The 12,090-nt window shown below is 34.2% G+C and overlaps 2 protein-coding genes and 1 long non-coding RNA gene across 3 annotated transcripts; all 3 read right to left on the reverse strand.

Annotated features, from left to right (window-relative positions):
* Nucleotides 1-697: 697 nt before the first annotated feature.
* LOC137829942 (uncharacterized) lies at nt 698-1,196 on the reverse strand. The gene is made up of 3 exons (XR_011084113.1): nt 1,059-1,196; nt 900-960; nt 698-817 (listed from the first exon to the last, which is right to left on the reverse strand). It is a non-coding gene; the product is annotated as an uncharacterized lncRNA (long non-coding RNA).
* A 16-nt stretch (nt 1,197-1,212) lies between these two features.
* LOC137829939 (pentatricopeptide repeat-containing protein At4g14850) lies at nt 1,213-3,707 on the reverse strand. Its single transcript, XM_068636972.1, has 2 exons — nt 2,016-3,707; nt 1,213-1,724 (listed from the first exon to the last, which is right to left on the reverse strand). Exons 1-2 carry the CDS (start codon nt 3,605-3,607, stop codon nt 1,259-1,261), a joined length of 2,058 nt encoding a protein of 685 aa, XP_068493073.1. The 5' UTR covers nt 3,608-3,707; the 3' UTR covers nt 1,213-1,258.
* A 6,260-nt stretch (nt 3,708-9,967) lies between these two features.
* On the reverse strand, nt 9,968-11,650 carry LOC137828944 (transcription repressor OFP12-like). The gene has a single exon (XM_068635713.1). The coding sequence runs from the start codon at nt 11,591-11,593 to the stop codon at nt 11,051-11,053; it is 543 nt and encodes a 180-aa protein (XP_068491814.1). The 5' UTR covers nt 11,594-11,650; the 3' UTR covers nt 9,968-11,050.
* Between the last annotated feature and the right edge of the window lie 440 nt (nt 11,651-12,090).

Genomic DNA, 12,090 nt, shown 5'->3' on the forward strand with positions numbered 1-12,090 from the left:
TGGAAGAGAACTCTAAAACTACAAGGAGATAACATTTACACGCTCTCTTGTAATAAGAGAATACACTCCCTTAGATCACTCTTACTTCTAACTCTCTCAAATGAAGAGCTATAATTTTGAGATGCATCAAGCTCACAAAATGACCTGCTATTTATAGCCGAATGATGAGCATGGTTATTATATGCAATGTAGAATTTTTTCTATTTTCTAACCAACTTACTAGCCTAACAAGCATACATGTAAATTTTTTTCAACCATCTATTTTTTACTTTTATTTCACAAAATTAGCTTTATGAGAGTGTTTTCGTTTCCATTCAGTTGCACCAAACTGCAGTAGTATCTCAATCAAAAAACTTGTGAATAATTTAATCATACCTCAATATAGTATCAAAAGCTTTAGCTTAAGACCACATTCATATCGATCCCCCCCTATGTCTTCCAACTCTGAATCATCCACAACCATTCCAGTTGCTGATAATCACATCTTTGCTGCTGACTCCCGAAGCATATACCATCTCGTATGTACAATGAAGATACCTTGTGTGTGCGCGATGCATACAATAGAGATAGCCCCAATCTAAGGCCCTGGAGTACGTTTGCGTGAGACAAAACTGCATCCTCCATAGAGTTTCATTGTCCACACCAGCTTTTAATCCACCTTGATACGACTCTGAAGCAGCAGCTGCAATGTTTCCCGTAAAACACTTTCTACACATTTCCCATCCTGGTATGAGAAATCCTTGTTGTGACATCATCAGAAGTTGACCACCCTGCAATCCACTCACCGCCACACCACAGCCCTAAATTAAGGCATGTCCTGAACCACACCAAGGTATAAACCGAGTCACTAAATTTACACCAACATTGGTAACAATCAGTAAAAATTGTCTGTTTCCCACCTCAACCATAAAAAAAGTATGCAATGCCCCCATCCAAGGCACAAGATCCTAGTAATACCAACTACAGCACATACCAAAATCAAATCAGCCTGTCACATACATAAATCACCCAGCAGAATCCCTGTCAAACTCTACCATGTAAACACCCGGAATAAGCACCTGTCGCAGAATGCCGATACTTGTAGAATGGTACATCAGCCCCCAAACCCCTGCACAGTTTATTAGGAAATGGCAGATACACCGTGAAAGTAACAATTGATCGGCATTCATCATCAACATGGGTATAGAGAACCAGATGTGTTGCTTAAAAATATTTTTGAGGCAAATGAAATGGATAAAATAATCTGAGTATGGGAATATTACCAATAATCTTTACAAGAACACCAACCATTCTTAAAATGATGAAAACGATTATTATCTCTCACAATAATTTCTCTTCCAACAATTTTTGAGATGAACTTAATGGCACTATGACAATCTGCACAAATCCTAAGATTTTTTGTAATACGTATGGGCACTCCATGAGGAAGAGCTATGAGGCCAAATGCTAGAGCAATCTTCTCACTGTGGTACCATACTTCTGAAGCCTTTTCTTCTTCTTCTAAATCAAAGAGTGATAGATTGGTATCAGGAACATACCCAGCTTTCTTCATCTCCCCTCTGAGCTTAGCAAGCATTGCCTGAATTTCAGAGTTATTTTCATGAGAACTATCCTTTGCTTGGAAAACATGGACTCTATTCTTTACTGCAACCCAACTATAACCAACATTTTTTTTAATACCAACATCTCTCATTTCCTTCCTAACAATAGTGGCTTCTTCCCATCTGCATTTAGCAATTACTACAAGCATTAGCAAAAGAACCATAAACAATGTTAATTCATAAGGAAGAGACAGTTTTAGTTTTAGCTAAACATGTTAAAGCAACTGCACAAAAATGAAAACCACCACAACAATAATACTAGCCTTATCCTACTAGATGCAGAAAAAAGAAAATAAATTCTTTTGAAACTAATTAGGATGGGCAGCTTATTCTACAAAATAAAACGAACAATGCAGCTAACTTCTCAATTCTATCCAAGAAGGAAACTTAGTTATCATAATTGTGAATTTTTACCTGCCAGCAGATGCAAGCATGTTGGAAAACACTACATGGTTGCCAGAGTCATCAGGATCAAGCTGGAATAACTTTTCGGCAGCAATTTTCCCTAACTTTGTTTTCCCATGCATCTTACATGACCCGAGTAGAGCTCCCCATACAGATATAGTGGGAAGAATTGGCATTCTTTTAATAAATTCATATGCACGATCTACCAAACCAGACCTCCCTAGAAGGTCCACAATACATGCATAATGCTCAGCGCCCGGCTCAATTCCATATCTCCCTCTCATGGATTCAAATATATGCAATCCTCTCTCCACTGCCCCTGCCCTACTACACGCTGACAATACCGAAACTAGTGTAACATAATTTGGTGTTATACCAAAGCTGCTCAGTGTCATCTCCTCAAATAAACTCAATGCCATGTCAACATCGCCTAAATGTGCATATCCACCTATCATTGCATTCCAAGTGACTAGGTTCTTCTCAGGCATTTCTCTGAATACTTGCTCTGCCTTCTCTATACTTCCGCATTTTCCATACAAATCAACAAGTGCACTCCCAACATATATGTTCTCCTCGACACATGCTTTAACAGCAAGAGCGTGAACTGACCTGCCCAATTCAAGCCCTCCAAGCTCCGCACACGCACTGAGTACACTCGAGATCATGAAATCTGTTGGCTCAACTTCCTTCCTTGCCTTCAGGAAGACCGTACACGCTCTCTCTTCCTCGTGGTTTTGCACAAGAGCAGCAAGCATAGAGCACCAGGAAACAACATTCCTCCTGCCACCGCCAATTGTACTGAAAACCATTTCAGATGACACGATGTCCCCACATTTTCCATAGAAATCAATAAGCCCATTGGAAACAGAAACATCCTCCCGGTACCGGCTCCGAACTATAAATCCGTGTACTTGAATCCCGAGCTCCAAACTCACCATGTCAGCACACGCATTGAGAAACACACAAAACGTTATCGCATTTGGCTCTCCACCCTCACAAAGAAACTTTTTAAACGCCGCAACTGCATCCAAACACCGGCCATCCTGAACTGCATTGGAAATATACGCATTCCACGTGGCCAAGTTTCTGTGCGGCATTTCCTCGAACATGTTTCGAGCCTCGACTCGAAGGCCGGTTTTGCTGTACATGTCGAAGGCGCTGCACCCCACAAACACGTCCAATATATTTCCACCTTTTAGGGCGAGGGCGTGAAGCTGCTTTCCGGTAAAGGGCATGTGCAACGAACCCGAGGCTTTGAAGACGCAAGGAAACGTAAAGTCGTTAGGGAGAACAGACTCACGGCGCATATTAGAGAAGTGGAGGAACGCCGAGGTGAAACGACGGTTGTGAACGCAGCCGGAGATGAGAGAGGTCCAAGTGACGACGGTGCGGGGGTTGGTGAGTGAGAGAAGGAGTTCAGCTGAGTTGAGACGGTCGAGTTTGGAGTACATGTTGACGAGGTGGTTGCAGAGGAAGGAGGAGAGAGGGGTGTCATGGGTTCTGAGGATGAGCGCGTGCACCGCACGGCCAAGCAGGGAAGAGTGGGTTGAAACAGCTGACTCCAGCAAAGAACCAAGCAGGTTTGGAGAAGGCGCGTTCATGGATACGTGATCGGAGAACAGAGTGCATTCTTTTCAGCAACCTTTGGTTTTCTTGCATGCCATTTCAATTTCATAGGTTTTATACTGAAGTGTTGATAGAGTTTAATTGAGCTTATTTTTATTTTGGGTCTAAGTAATATTTCTTTTGTTTCGTAAATCAGGTTCAAACATGATATTACTTAGTTGATAATTAAATAAAAGGGAAAAAGGCTTCTTTTTTTTTCATTGGACTTTTTTATCATGAAAAGAAAAAAAATAAAAACAAGGCTATTTCTTTCCAAATTCATGGGATCCAGACATGAAAAAAAAAATATTATAAATTTTAAAAGTTAAGTTTTCATTCTATCTTTTTTTCTTACTTTTTTTTTCTCTTTTCTTAATATGTATGCTCGTCACAATCTAATCATATTACTAGTCAAAAAAATTCTCACAATTATTTTAAATTATTATTCTGTTAAAAAAATTAACGTTTCTAACCAATTCTCCTCTCAATTTCATTTTTTATATCTATCTTAAGTCAAAATTCAATAGTTTTTGCTAAAAATAAATTATCAATTTTAGGATAGCATTACGTCATAAATTTTATTTTCCGTTGTAAAATTAAAATGTATCTGTATGTTTAAAGATATTTATTTATTTATTTTAAATTTAACTATAATATGTTTTATATATTGAAAAATGTTTTTTTTTAATTGTTATTATTTAAAGATAAAAATTTATCATTTATACAGTACAGGTCAAAGCGTTAGTATAAATTTGAGTTCTTTTCATTCCTTTTAAAAAAAATGTTCGAAAAGAATAATCTAATAACAGTTATTTCATCTAATTCTACTTTATTCAATTCTATAAAACACAATTATTCATGATTTTTAAGAGAATTCTGCTGGATAACCCAGCCTTACAAGCTCTGTCCGCGTTGTTATTTATCAAGAAACTCTATTAAAAAAATTGATTTTAACTCGTTTTTTTCCTTATTTTGTATCCAATTAAAACATCTTTAAGCTAAATAAATGTTGGGTTTTAAAATTTATTTATTTTTTGCGTAGAAAAGTTATATTAATGTATGAATTGTTGTTATTATCATTTGTTACTTATCAAGATATATAAAATGAACTAATTTCATATAATTTTTTCATAGTTTTGTGCATAGATATAATTAATATATTTGTAAAAAAAAGAGTATATTAATAAAATAAAATAGAGTCTTCGTTGATTTAATGAGTAGTTTGATTTTGCATGAGCAATAGTTCAAACACATGTGAATTTTTTAGTTGGGAAACTTTTTTTTTTCTTTACTTTCACACATAACTGATAATTAATGATTATAATAATGTGATTTTATTTTTACTTTATTTTTTCATTTAAATGTATGTATACAAATAATAAAATGTGTGTATTATTATTTATAAAAATAAAACTAAAACAAAAGAGTGCCTAAACAAATATAAAAAACTAAACTCAACATATATAAATATAGAAGTTGGACTTCTGGTCTTCATAGATGGAGCCTACTGCTGGAGTCATTCCACCAAAACATTTTCTAACCCATTTTTTGTGACAACTCCATAGTTTTGAAAAATATTATATTATCATTATTTTTGTGTGTTATTTTTCATGAACATAGTTGTTTTAGAATCAAAGGCTGAAATATTTAACTTATTTCTGAAATTTATTTTCTCTCCGGTATGTTACAAACTAATAAATTCTATTTCTTTTTTTAGGTGGATCCTCCTGTGGCCCTGTGGCCTGATCCATGTACTTGGATTTGTATAAACACTATAAAATAAAATAAAAGTTAATAACTCTTTTGAAATTTATGATAGTTCTTGTATAAAAAAGAGATTGAGAAAATTTGTGATAATTTATTTTCTTTCTTTCATTTAAATTAACAATTTTTTTTTGTCAATTATCATTCATTTAACTCAGTTAAACTTTCCTTTCTTTAGTAGACTCTTAATCGAGTGGATGATTCGACGATCAAAAAATAATTCAGAATTCAGTGTTCGGATTAACTAATGCACGATAATGACGTATTTTTTTTCTCAAAACTTGTGATAATTTATATGATTATTATAAGTCCATTATTATAGGCTAAAATTAGCGTTTGGATTGTAATTAAAAATATATTACCTAATATTTACTTACTGTCTAGGTTGATTAATCTTTTTCTGATCCTTAATACATCTCAAATATGTCGGTCGGTTATAATTGAGTACCAAAATTTCTAAATCTCGTCTGACCAGTATAAATAGAGATATATTTTTCTAGATAATATAATTAATATATGTCAAATTTATAATTATGAATTGTATTATTTAGAATGTAATTCTTCTTTTCAATTATACAATACGAAAGGTGGACTTAAATTTTGAGAGAATTTAATAGAAAAACAAAGACATTGTAAATTTTTAAAATTATGGGATACCACATAAAAAAGAATGGACGTTGGAAGAAATAGTAAAAATTGTTTGGCTTCTGATTTTAACATATCCTTCTTTTTTATTTGGTAACGAACTGGACTAAAAGAAAATTCATTCATCATTGAAACTAGAAAGAAGCATAACAACAAAATGAAGCATATATGAATAGAAGCACGAAGCATGAAACATGCAACGGAGGTTGTCCCTTCTGCATGCAAACAAGAACAGTGGCTATACCTAGAACCCTATATAGGCCTATAAAAGAAGGACATGGTGTCTAAGATAAAACAGCATTTCAAAAAGAATACAAAAACACGTTTAAACTCCCAATATATCCTGTTTACATGTAATTACAAAACAGCATAACTTTCTTTCATGCACTGCCATATGTGGTTTATAGGAATTCAAATGAATTTGATTATCTGAATTAAATTATTTCTAGTTTTTTAATTATTATTTTTACTTTAATTTGATCCATTGTTATTAACATTCTTAAATATAAATTAATTTATATTATTTCTAATTTTTTTAAATAAAAAAACTTGATATTAATCTGGTCAATTTGGTTTATAATCAAAATTTTCAAAATCCGAATGAAATCAACTCAATTAAATTTTATCACTTTAACTATTTTGTGTTATTCCCTCAACACTTTTAATCATTTAAAGAAATCATAGTAATTTATGTTCTCAGTTTGTCTTTACATTAATCAGCATATTCCTAAACTGCAATGAGAAGGATGAATAGAGTTAAGTTTAGAAGTTGTGTACCTTTTTTCATAAATAAAATTGTTTGACTTGTTAAAAAAACATTAGCTTGCATTAAATTTTATCCTAAATATGAATAAACTCATGAACCCCTTGCATTACCAAATAATTTTAAGATCCAAAAAATATAAAGCTATTATTTTATACAAATTTATATATACCATCAATAACTCGAGATTTTGTCATTTTGTATTTTAATCATATAACTTTTTACTTACTCTAACATGCTTGTCTTGTTTGAAGTGAGGTGTGTAGATAAAGGGATCCACTTGAAAGATTTTTATCTGTAGAATATTTGATTCGAATGTATGCATAATGTACCATGTTTAGGGTTTACCCTCACACTTGGACTCTATTTTTAACTTCTCCTCTATATTGCCATTCTCCATTGTTTTCAATTATAGGAGGGGTCGCACGTCAAATCCTGTCCAAACTTTAGTTTTGGTGTTTTTGTTATGTTTCATAAATAATTCATACGCTAATTTATGTAATATTTTTTTTGTCATTTTTTCTCCTTTCTCTTTCTTAATTGTAAATTTCTTTTACTAAATATAATATTTCTTATTGTATTATTTATTATCATTACATATTTATTCTCTGTTAATAGAAAAAAAAGTCAACAATCATAACACTTCACCTTATAGTTTGATATAAATTATTTAAGTTGTTTATAACTCGATATTAAGAAGTATATCTAATTCCATATTATCTACTTACTTACAATTTTCTATATTATTACTAACTTGCGGAGAATTTTCTCCATTTCTAATACTCGGTAGAATGATTTGGAGAACTCACAATACTCGTACAAACTCTAAGGCTTTGTTTGGATTAGAGGGTGTGGAGGAGTGGAAAGTTGAGGGTGTGAAGGAGTGGAAGTGTGAAGAAAGTGTGAAAAAAGTTGTGGGTGTTTGGATTGAGGTATGTTAGAGTGGATGTGTGAAGAAAGTTTATTGAAATATGTGAGTGATGTGATTGTTGTAAAGATATTTTGAATTATTTTTAATGTTGTAAATTATAAGATTACAAATTTATCCTTATGTATATAAAAAAGAAAAAAAATTGTGTATATTTTAGTTAATTAAAATAATATGTAAAATTATAATTATAAATAAAATAAAATAAATAAATATAATTAAAAATTTAAATATAATTATATTATTTTTCATTTTATTAATTTAAAATTAATTTTGTTAGTTAAATTAATGTATTTAGATAGTTTTAATATTATTTATGATTATTTAATGTATATTATTTTAAATTATGTTATTATATATTACATATTAAACAAAATCAAAATTAATAACATAAATAAATGTACTCCATGTTCAATTTCAGAGGCTTCAACAGACCGCAGGTGCATAGCAAAATGTGAAAATGTGAGGGTAAATTAGTATTTTACCTGCTGCTTACATGGACTTTCCTCCTCTCCCCCATCCATCTTCGCATTCCATAGAGGATCCCAAAATTAACCATTCCACAAATCTGCGCTTCCAATTCTTCACACATCTGCGGATGCAAACACGCTTGATTTCTAACTTCTTCGCTCTCCCACCCTTCCATCTGCGGATCCAAACACAGCCTAAAAAAAAATTAGAACTCATTCTCGATAACAACACTTATATTTTATTATTTTGAACTCATGCTTACTATTGAATAATTGATGTGTTGCGTTTCATCTTTGGTCAATAAGAGATCTAATTAAATCGAAAATCACTCTCAGAAAGATATGTTGCGTAGGGGGCTATCTTGTATCTAAACTACCCCATCAAATCGTTTACATCAGTTTCATATAATTGACCTTATGAAACACAAGTTAAGTAATTCATTGAATCCAACTTCTCAATCATCAATCCTGAATCCCAATACTAGATTCTTCTTGTACCAAAAAATGTTAAAAGAATTAATACACGTATCTGTAATCTTACAAAAACGAACCTCAAAACGGTATTTGCAACCGTAACCTCAAAACGAACCTTGTAAAGATGTAAGTAAGAGAATATATGGAAATGAAAGGGGTAAGGGTTTAAACTTGTGTACTAACATTTTGTGTCAATACCTATGGTGTGAAAGTGGATTATTTCATTCTCAGAATATGCAAGAACAGAAGCTTGTAAAAGAAATGGGTTCTTAACAAAACAGCAAAATGTACAAGATACCCCGTTCCTGTTCTCATTGGTGGGTGTTGAAAGAAGGATATAATTAAGAACGAGAATCTTACATGTTTTGGCTTTTCTAGAGCAGTCCTTATCATTACTGTTTCTAATACCGCAATTAATTAAGTGAGTGGCGGTCTTTACCATGCATATTTTATCGTTAAATATGTTTTAGTACATTAACAATGTTCTTATATTTAGTTAAATTGAGAAGCATATATGGAAGTTGGTACAGTCTCGTAGGGCTATTTTAAACCCCTCTCTACCCCCACTCTAAGTTAACATATGCCATATAAACTTGTCGTCCAAATGAACATTCGCATATAATAATAATAGTGCATACACTAAAGACAAATAGTCCGGTATATAAACTTACCTAAACCAACTACTTTTAATTCATAATTAAAATTAATTAAACTTAAAACGATAAGAGTATCCATTATTTAGCCGCAGTTGTTGAAGCTCTCTTTGGATACTCTTTGTTTGTCCCCAAGTTCCCCCTACAAGGGCCATTAAATAAATAGCAATTATTACGTAGAGTTAACCTCCAAAAAGCTTTTTACGCCCAATGCGAATTTCAGTTCTTCCACGCTTAGTAACTCTTGGCCCTGCTAAACATATATTTTCAAGATCAATTGGGGATTTGAACCTCACAGCACCCTCCTGTGGAAGCTAGGTATGAAGACTGATCATTTATATATATATACCTTAGTGTTTAACTATTTGCTAGTTACTATACTTTTAATTGGCAAAAGCAATATGAATAGAGACATAATATTTGTTTTTCAAAAGGGTGTTAAGCCACTCTGTGTGCATGGTTTTTTGTATTTTTTTTATTAGTAAAAATTGAGGGAGTTTACACCATCTACTCAACCAATTGACTTGGACCATTCACTGACAGAGAGCTTGGTGTTTAATGTAGAGAATGTGGAGTCGAACACATGTTCTACCAACTTGGGGAATTGATGAACTAAATCATTGTGTGCGTAAGTAATGGAGACATTGAAAATTGGATACTTGACAAGGGAATGAAAATGCAGCAATATTACAAAAATGAGTTTGGTACATTTGAATCACTAAACTGTTTGTTTCTTTGGCTGTTATTCACTAAGCCATTTTCGTAGCTAGTGGTAAAGAACCTTATCTGGTTCTGTTTTTTGTTGTCGCTAGTCAGGTTTACTCTCTCCCTCGTCCTTGATTGTTTTTGTACTTGATTCTGCTTTTGATAGGTGCATTATTTTCATGGCGTGAAAAAGCTGAAAAGAAGGGGGGAAAGGATGTCCTGCCACCTGCAACCTGCAACTCCTCCTCCCTCCTTTAATTAATCCCAATATTCCTTTTCATCCTTCCCACAAACACCCATATCTTATGCTCCAATTTCTCTTCATCAACGATCACCAGCATTGTCTCTACAAGCTAAAATCACATCTTGCAGATTAAGCTCAATTTTCCAAAATCATGGAGACACTCACATATACCTACATTTTACTTTTGATGAGGAAATTAATATCTGTGTAGAGGACATGTGGCTCGAGAGACAAAACAAAGCCCACCATTGTACCTTACCACATACAAGAAAGGCAAGGTGCTCGTGAGTTAGTCTGCAAAACTCCCCTGCTATTCCTGTAGTTAATTATGCCATTATAAGGACCACACACACAGCAACACCAACAACAAACACAAGGACAATAAACCAATCCTGCTTGTCACCCACTATCCCCATCACCAACGTCACACAACAAATTTTACACCACGCTTTTTCTTTCAAACCGAGAGAGAGTATAGTATAGTTTAGTTGTTTTACATAACAGGAACAGAAAGAAAGAAGCACCAGCACTATATACTCTTTAATACGTTATAAACAAACACCTTCATCCAAACACACCTTCTCCTTGCTTTCGCTAACTTTCTCTTTTTCATCATCATGATACAAACGCCGCTCTGCTACCACTTTTACCGAGACAAAGATACAAAAACTAAAGAAAAAAAGATCCCATGAAGTGGATCGCACAACCGCCAATATGTTCGTTCTGGTAAGAAGATAAAATAACTTGACACCAACCAACGTCGTGTTAATAAGTTAAATTTTTTTTCTTTTGTTTAGAGGAAGTTTCCCGAGAGGCTACGGTGGCGCCGGTGGTGGTGGTTGTGCGTCCGGCAGGGGGTGGAGGAGAGGAGTTGGAGGACAAGGTCGGTGAAGGCACGAATGATGTACTTGTGTGTGTGAGTGGGGTTGACAGCGAGGTAGCATAGGAGAAGTTCGTGGAGGTAGTCCCAGTCTTCGGTGATGTCCAAGACTTGGCGTGAACGTATCATTTCGTGCATTGAGCGGAGGAAATCCACGTAGGGGTTGAGGGAATACTTGGGGACTGTGACGCCGCCGCCGGTGTGAACGAAGGTGCGGGTGTCGGGGGACTCGACGATGGAGTTGGAGGTGCCCGGGGAGGAGAAGAAGAAGCGTTGGGAGGCGAAGACGGAGGCGAAGTCAGGCTCCGTGGAGGAGGAAGTGTCGTCGTCGGAAGAGGGGTGGGTGAAGGTGGTGGAGTTGTCGGTGGACGGTGGAGGGTGAGGGTGGTGGAGAATGGTGGGGTATTTGAGCTTGAAGAAACAGAGGTGAAGGTGTTTGGAGAACAGGCTGGGCATGTTTGCTTTGTAGAATTAGAGAGAGAGAAAAGAAGGACTAGGAAGAAAGATTTGTTTGTGTGCCTTATATAAACTTCTTCAACTGTGTTTTCCTCTGCCTCTTCACACTCACCAATCATACACACACACATGCTACAATTCATGTAAATAAATACGTTATCAATTTCTTTTCTATTTTCTTTCTACTGTTCGTAAATAAACACAAGGTGTTTAAGGATACTTCAGTTTCAGAATCTTTCTTGGTACACCACGTTTTGCCTAATACTATTTTAATACCCAGTTATGGCCATTTTTAATTTTTTTAATAAGACTGGTTATTGGACTGATTAATAGTGGTAAAACAACTTAGAATTTAATTGTTAAGAAATGAATAACTAATAATGCATGTGGTTTTTAAACTAGAACCCATATATATATTTTGGTGTTTTTGGAGTGAGTTGTCTTGAAGTAGTTAATATATTTTATTACAACCATTGAATTATTAAAATATGTTTTGA

The sequence above is a fragment of the Phaseolus vulgaris genome, chromosome 7 (genome assembly GCF_000499845.2).
Source record: "Phaseolus vulgaris cultivar G19833 chromosome 7, P. vulgaris v2.0, whole genome shotgun sequence".
In the NCBI taxonomy this organism is placed as follows: Eukaryota; Viridiplantae; Streptophyta; class Magnoliopsida; order Fabales; family Fabaceae; genus Phaseolus; species Phaseolus vulgaris.

Excerpts from the sequence above, each read along its gene's own strand:
- LOC137829939 (XM_068636972.1), bottom strand. The coding sequence starts at position 3,607 with ATGAACGCGCCTTCTCCAAACCTGCTTGGTTCTTTGCTGGAGTCAGCT. Across the intron at positions 1,725-2,015 it reads ATGCTTGCATCTGCTGGCAG|ATGGGAAGAAGCCACTATTG; the intron begins GTAAAAATTCAC and ends TGCTAAATGCAG.
- LOC137828944 (XM_068635713.1), bottom strand. The coding sequence starts at position 11,593 with ATGCCCAGCCTGTTCTCCAAACACCTTCACCTCTGTTTCTTCAAGCTC.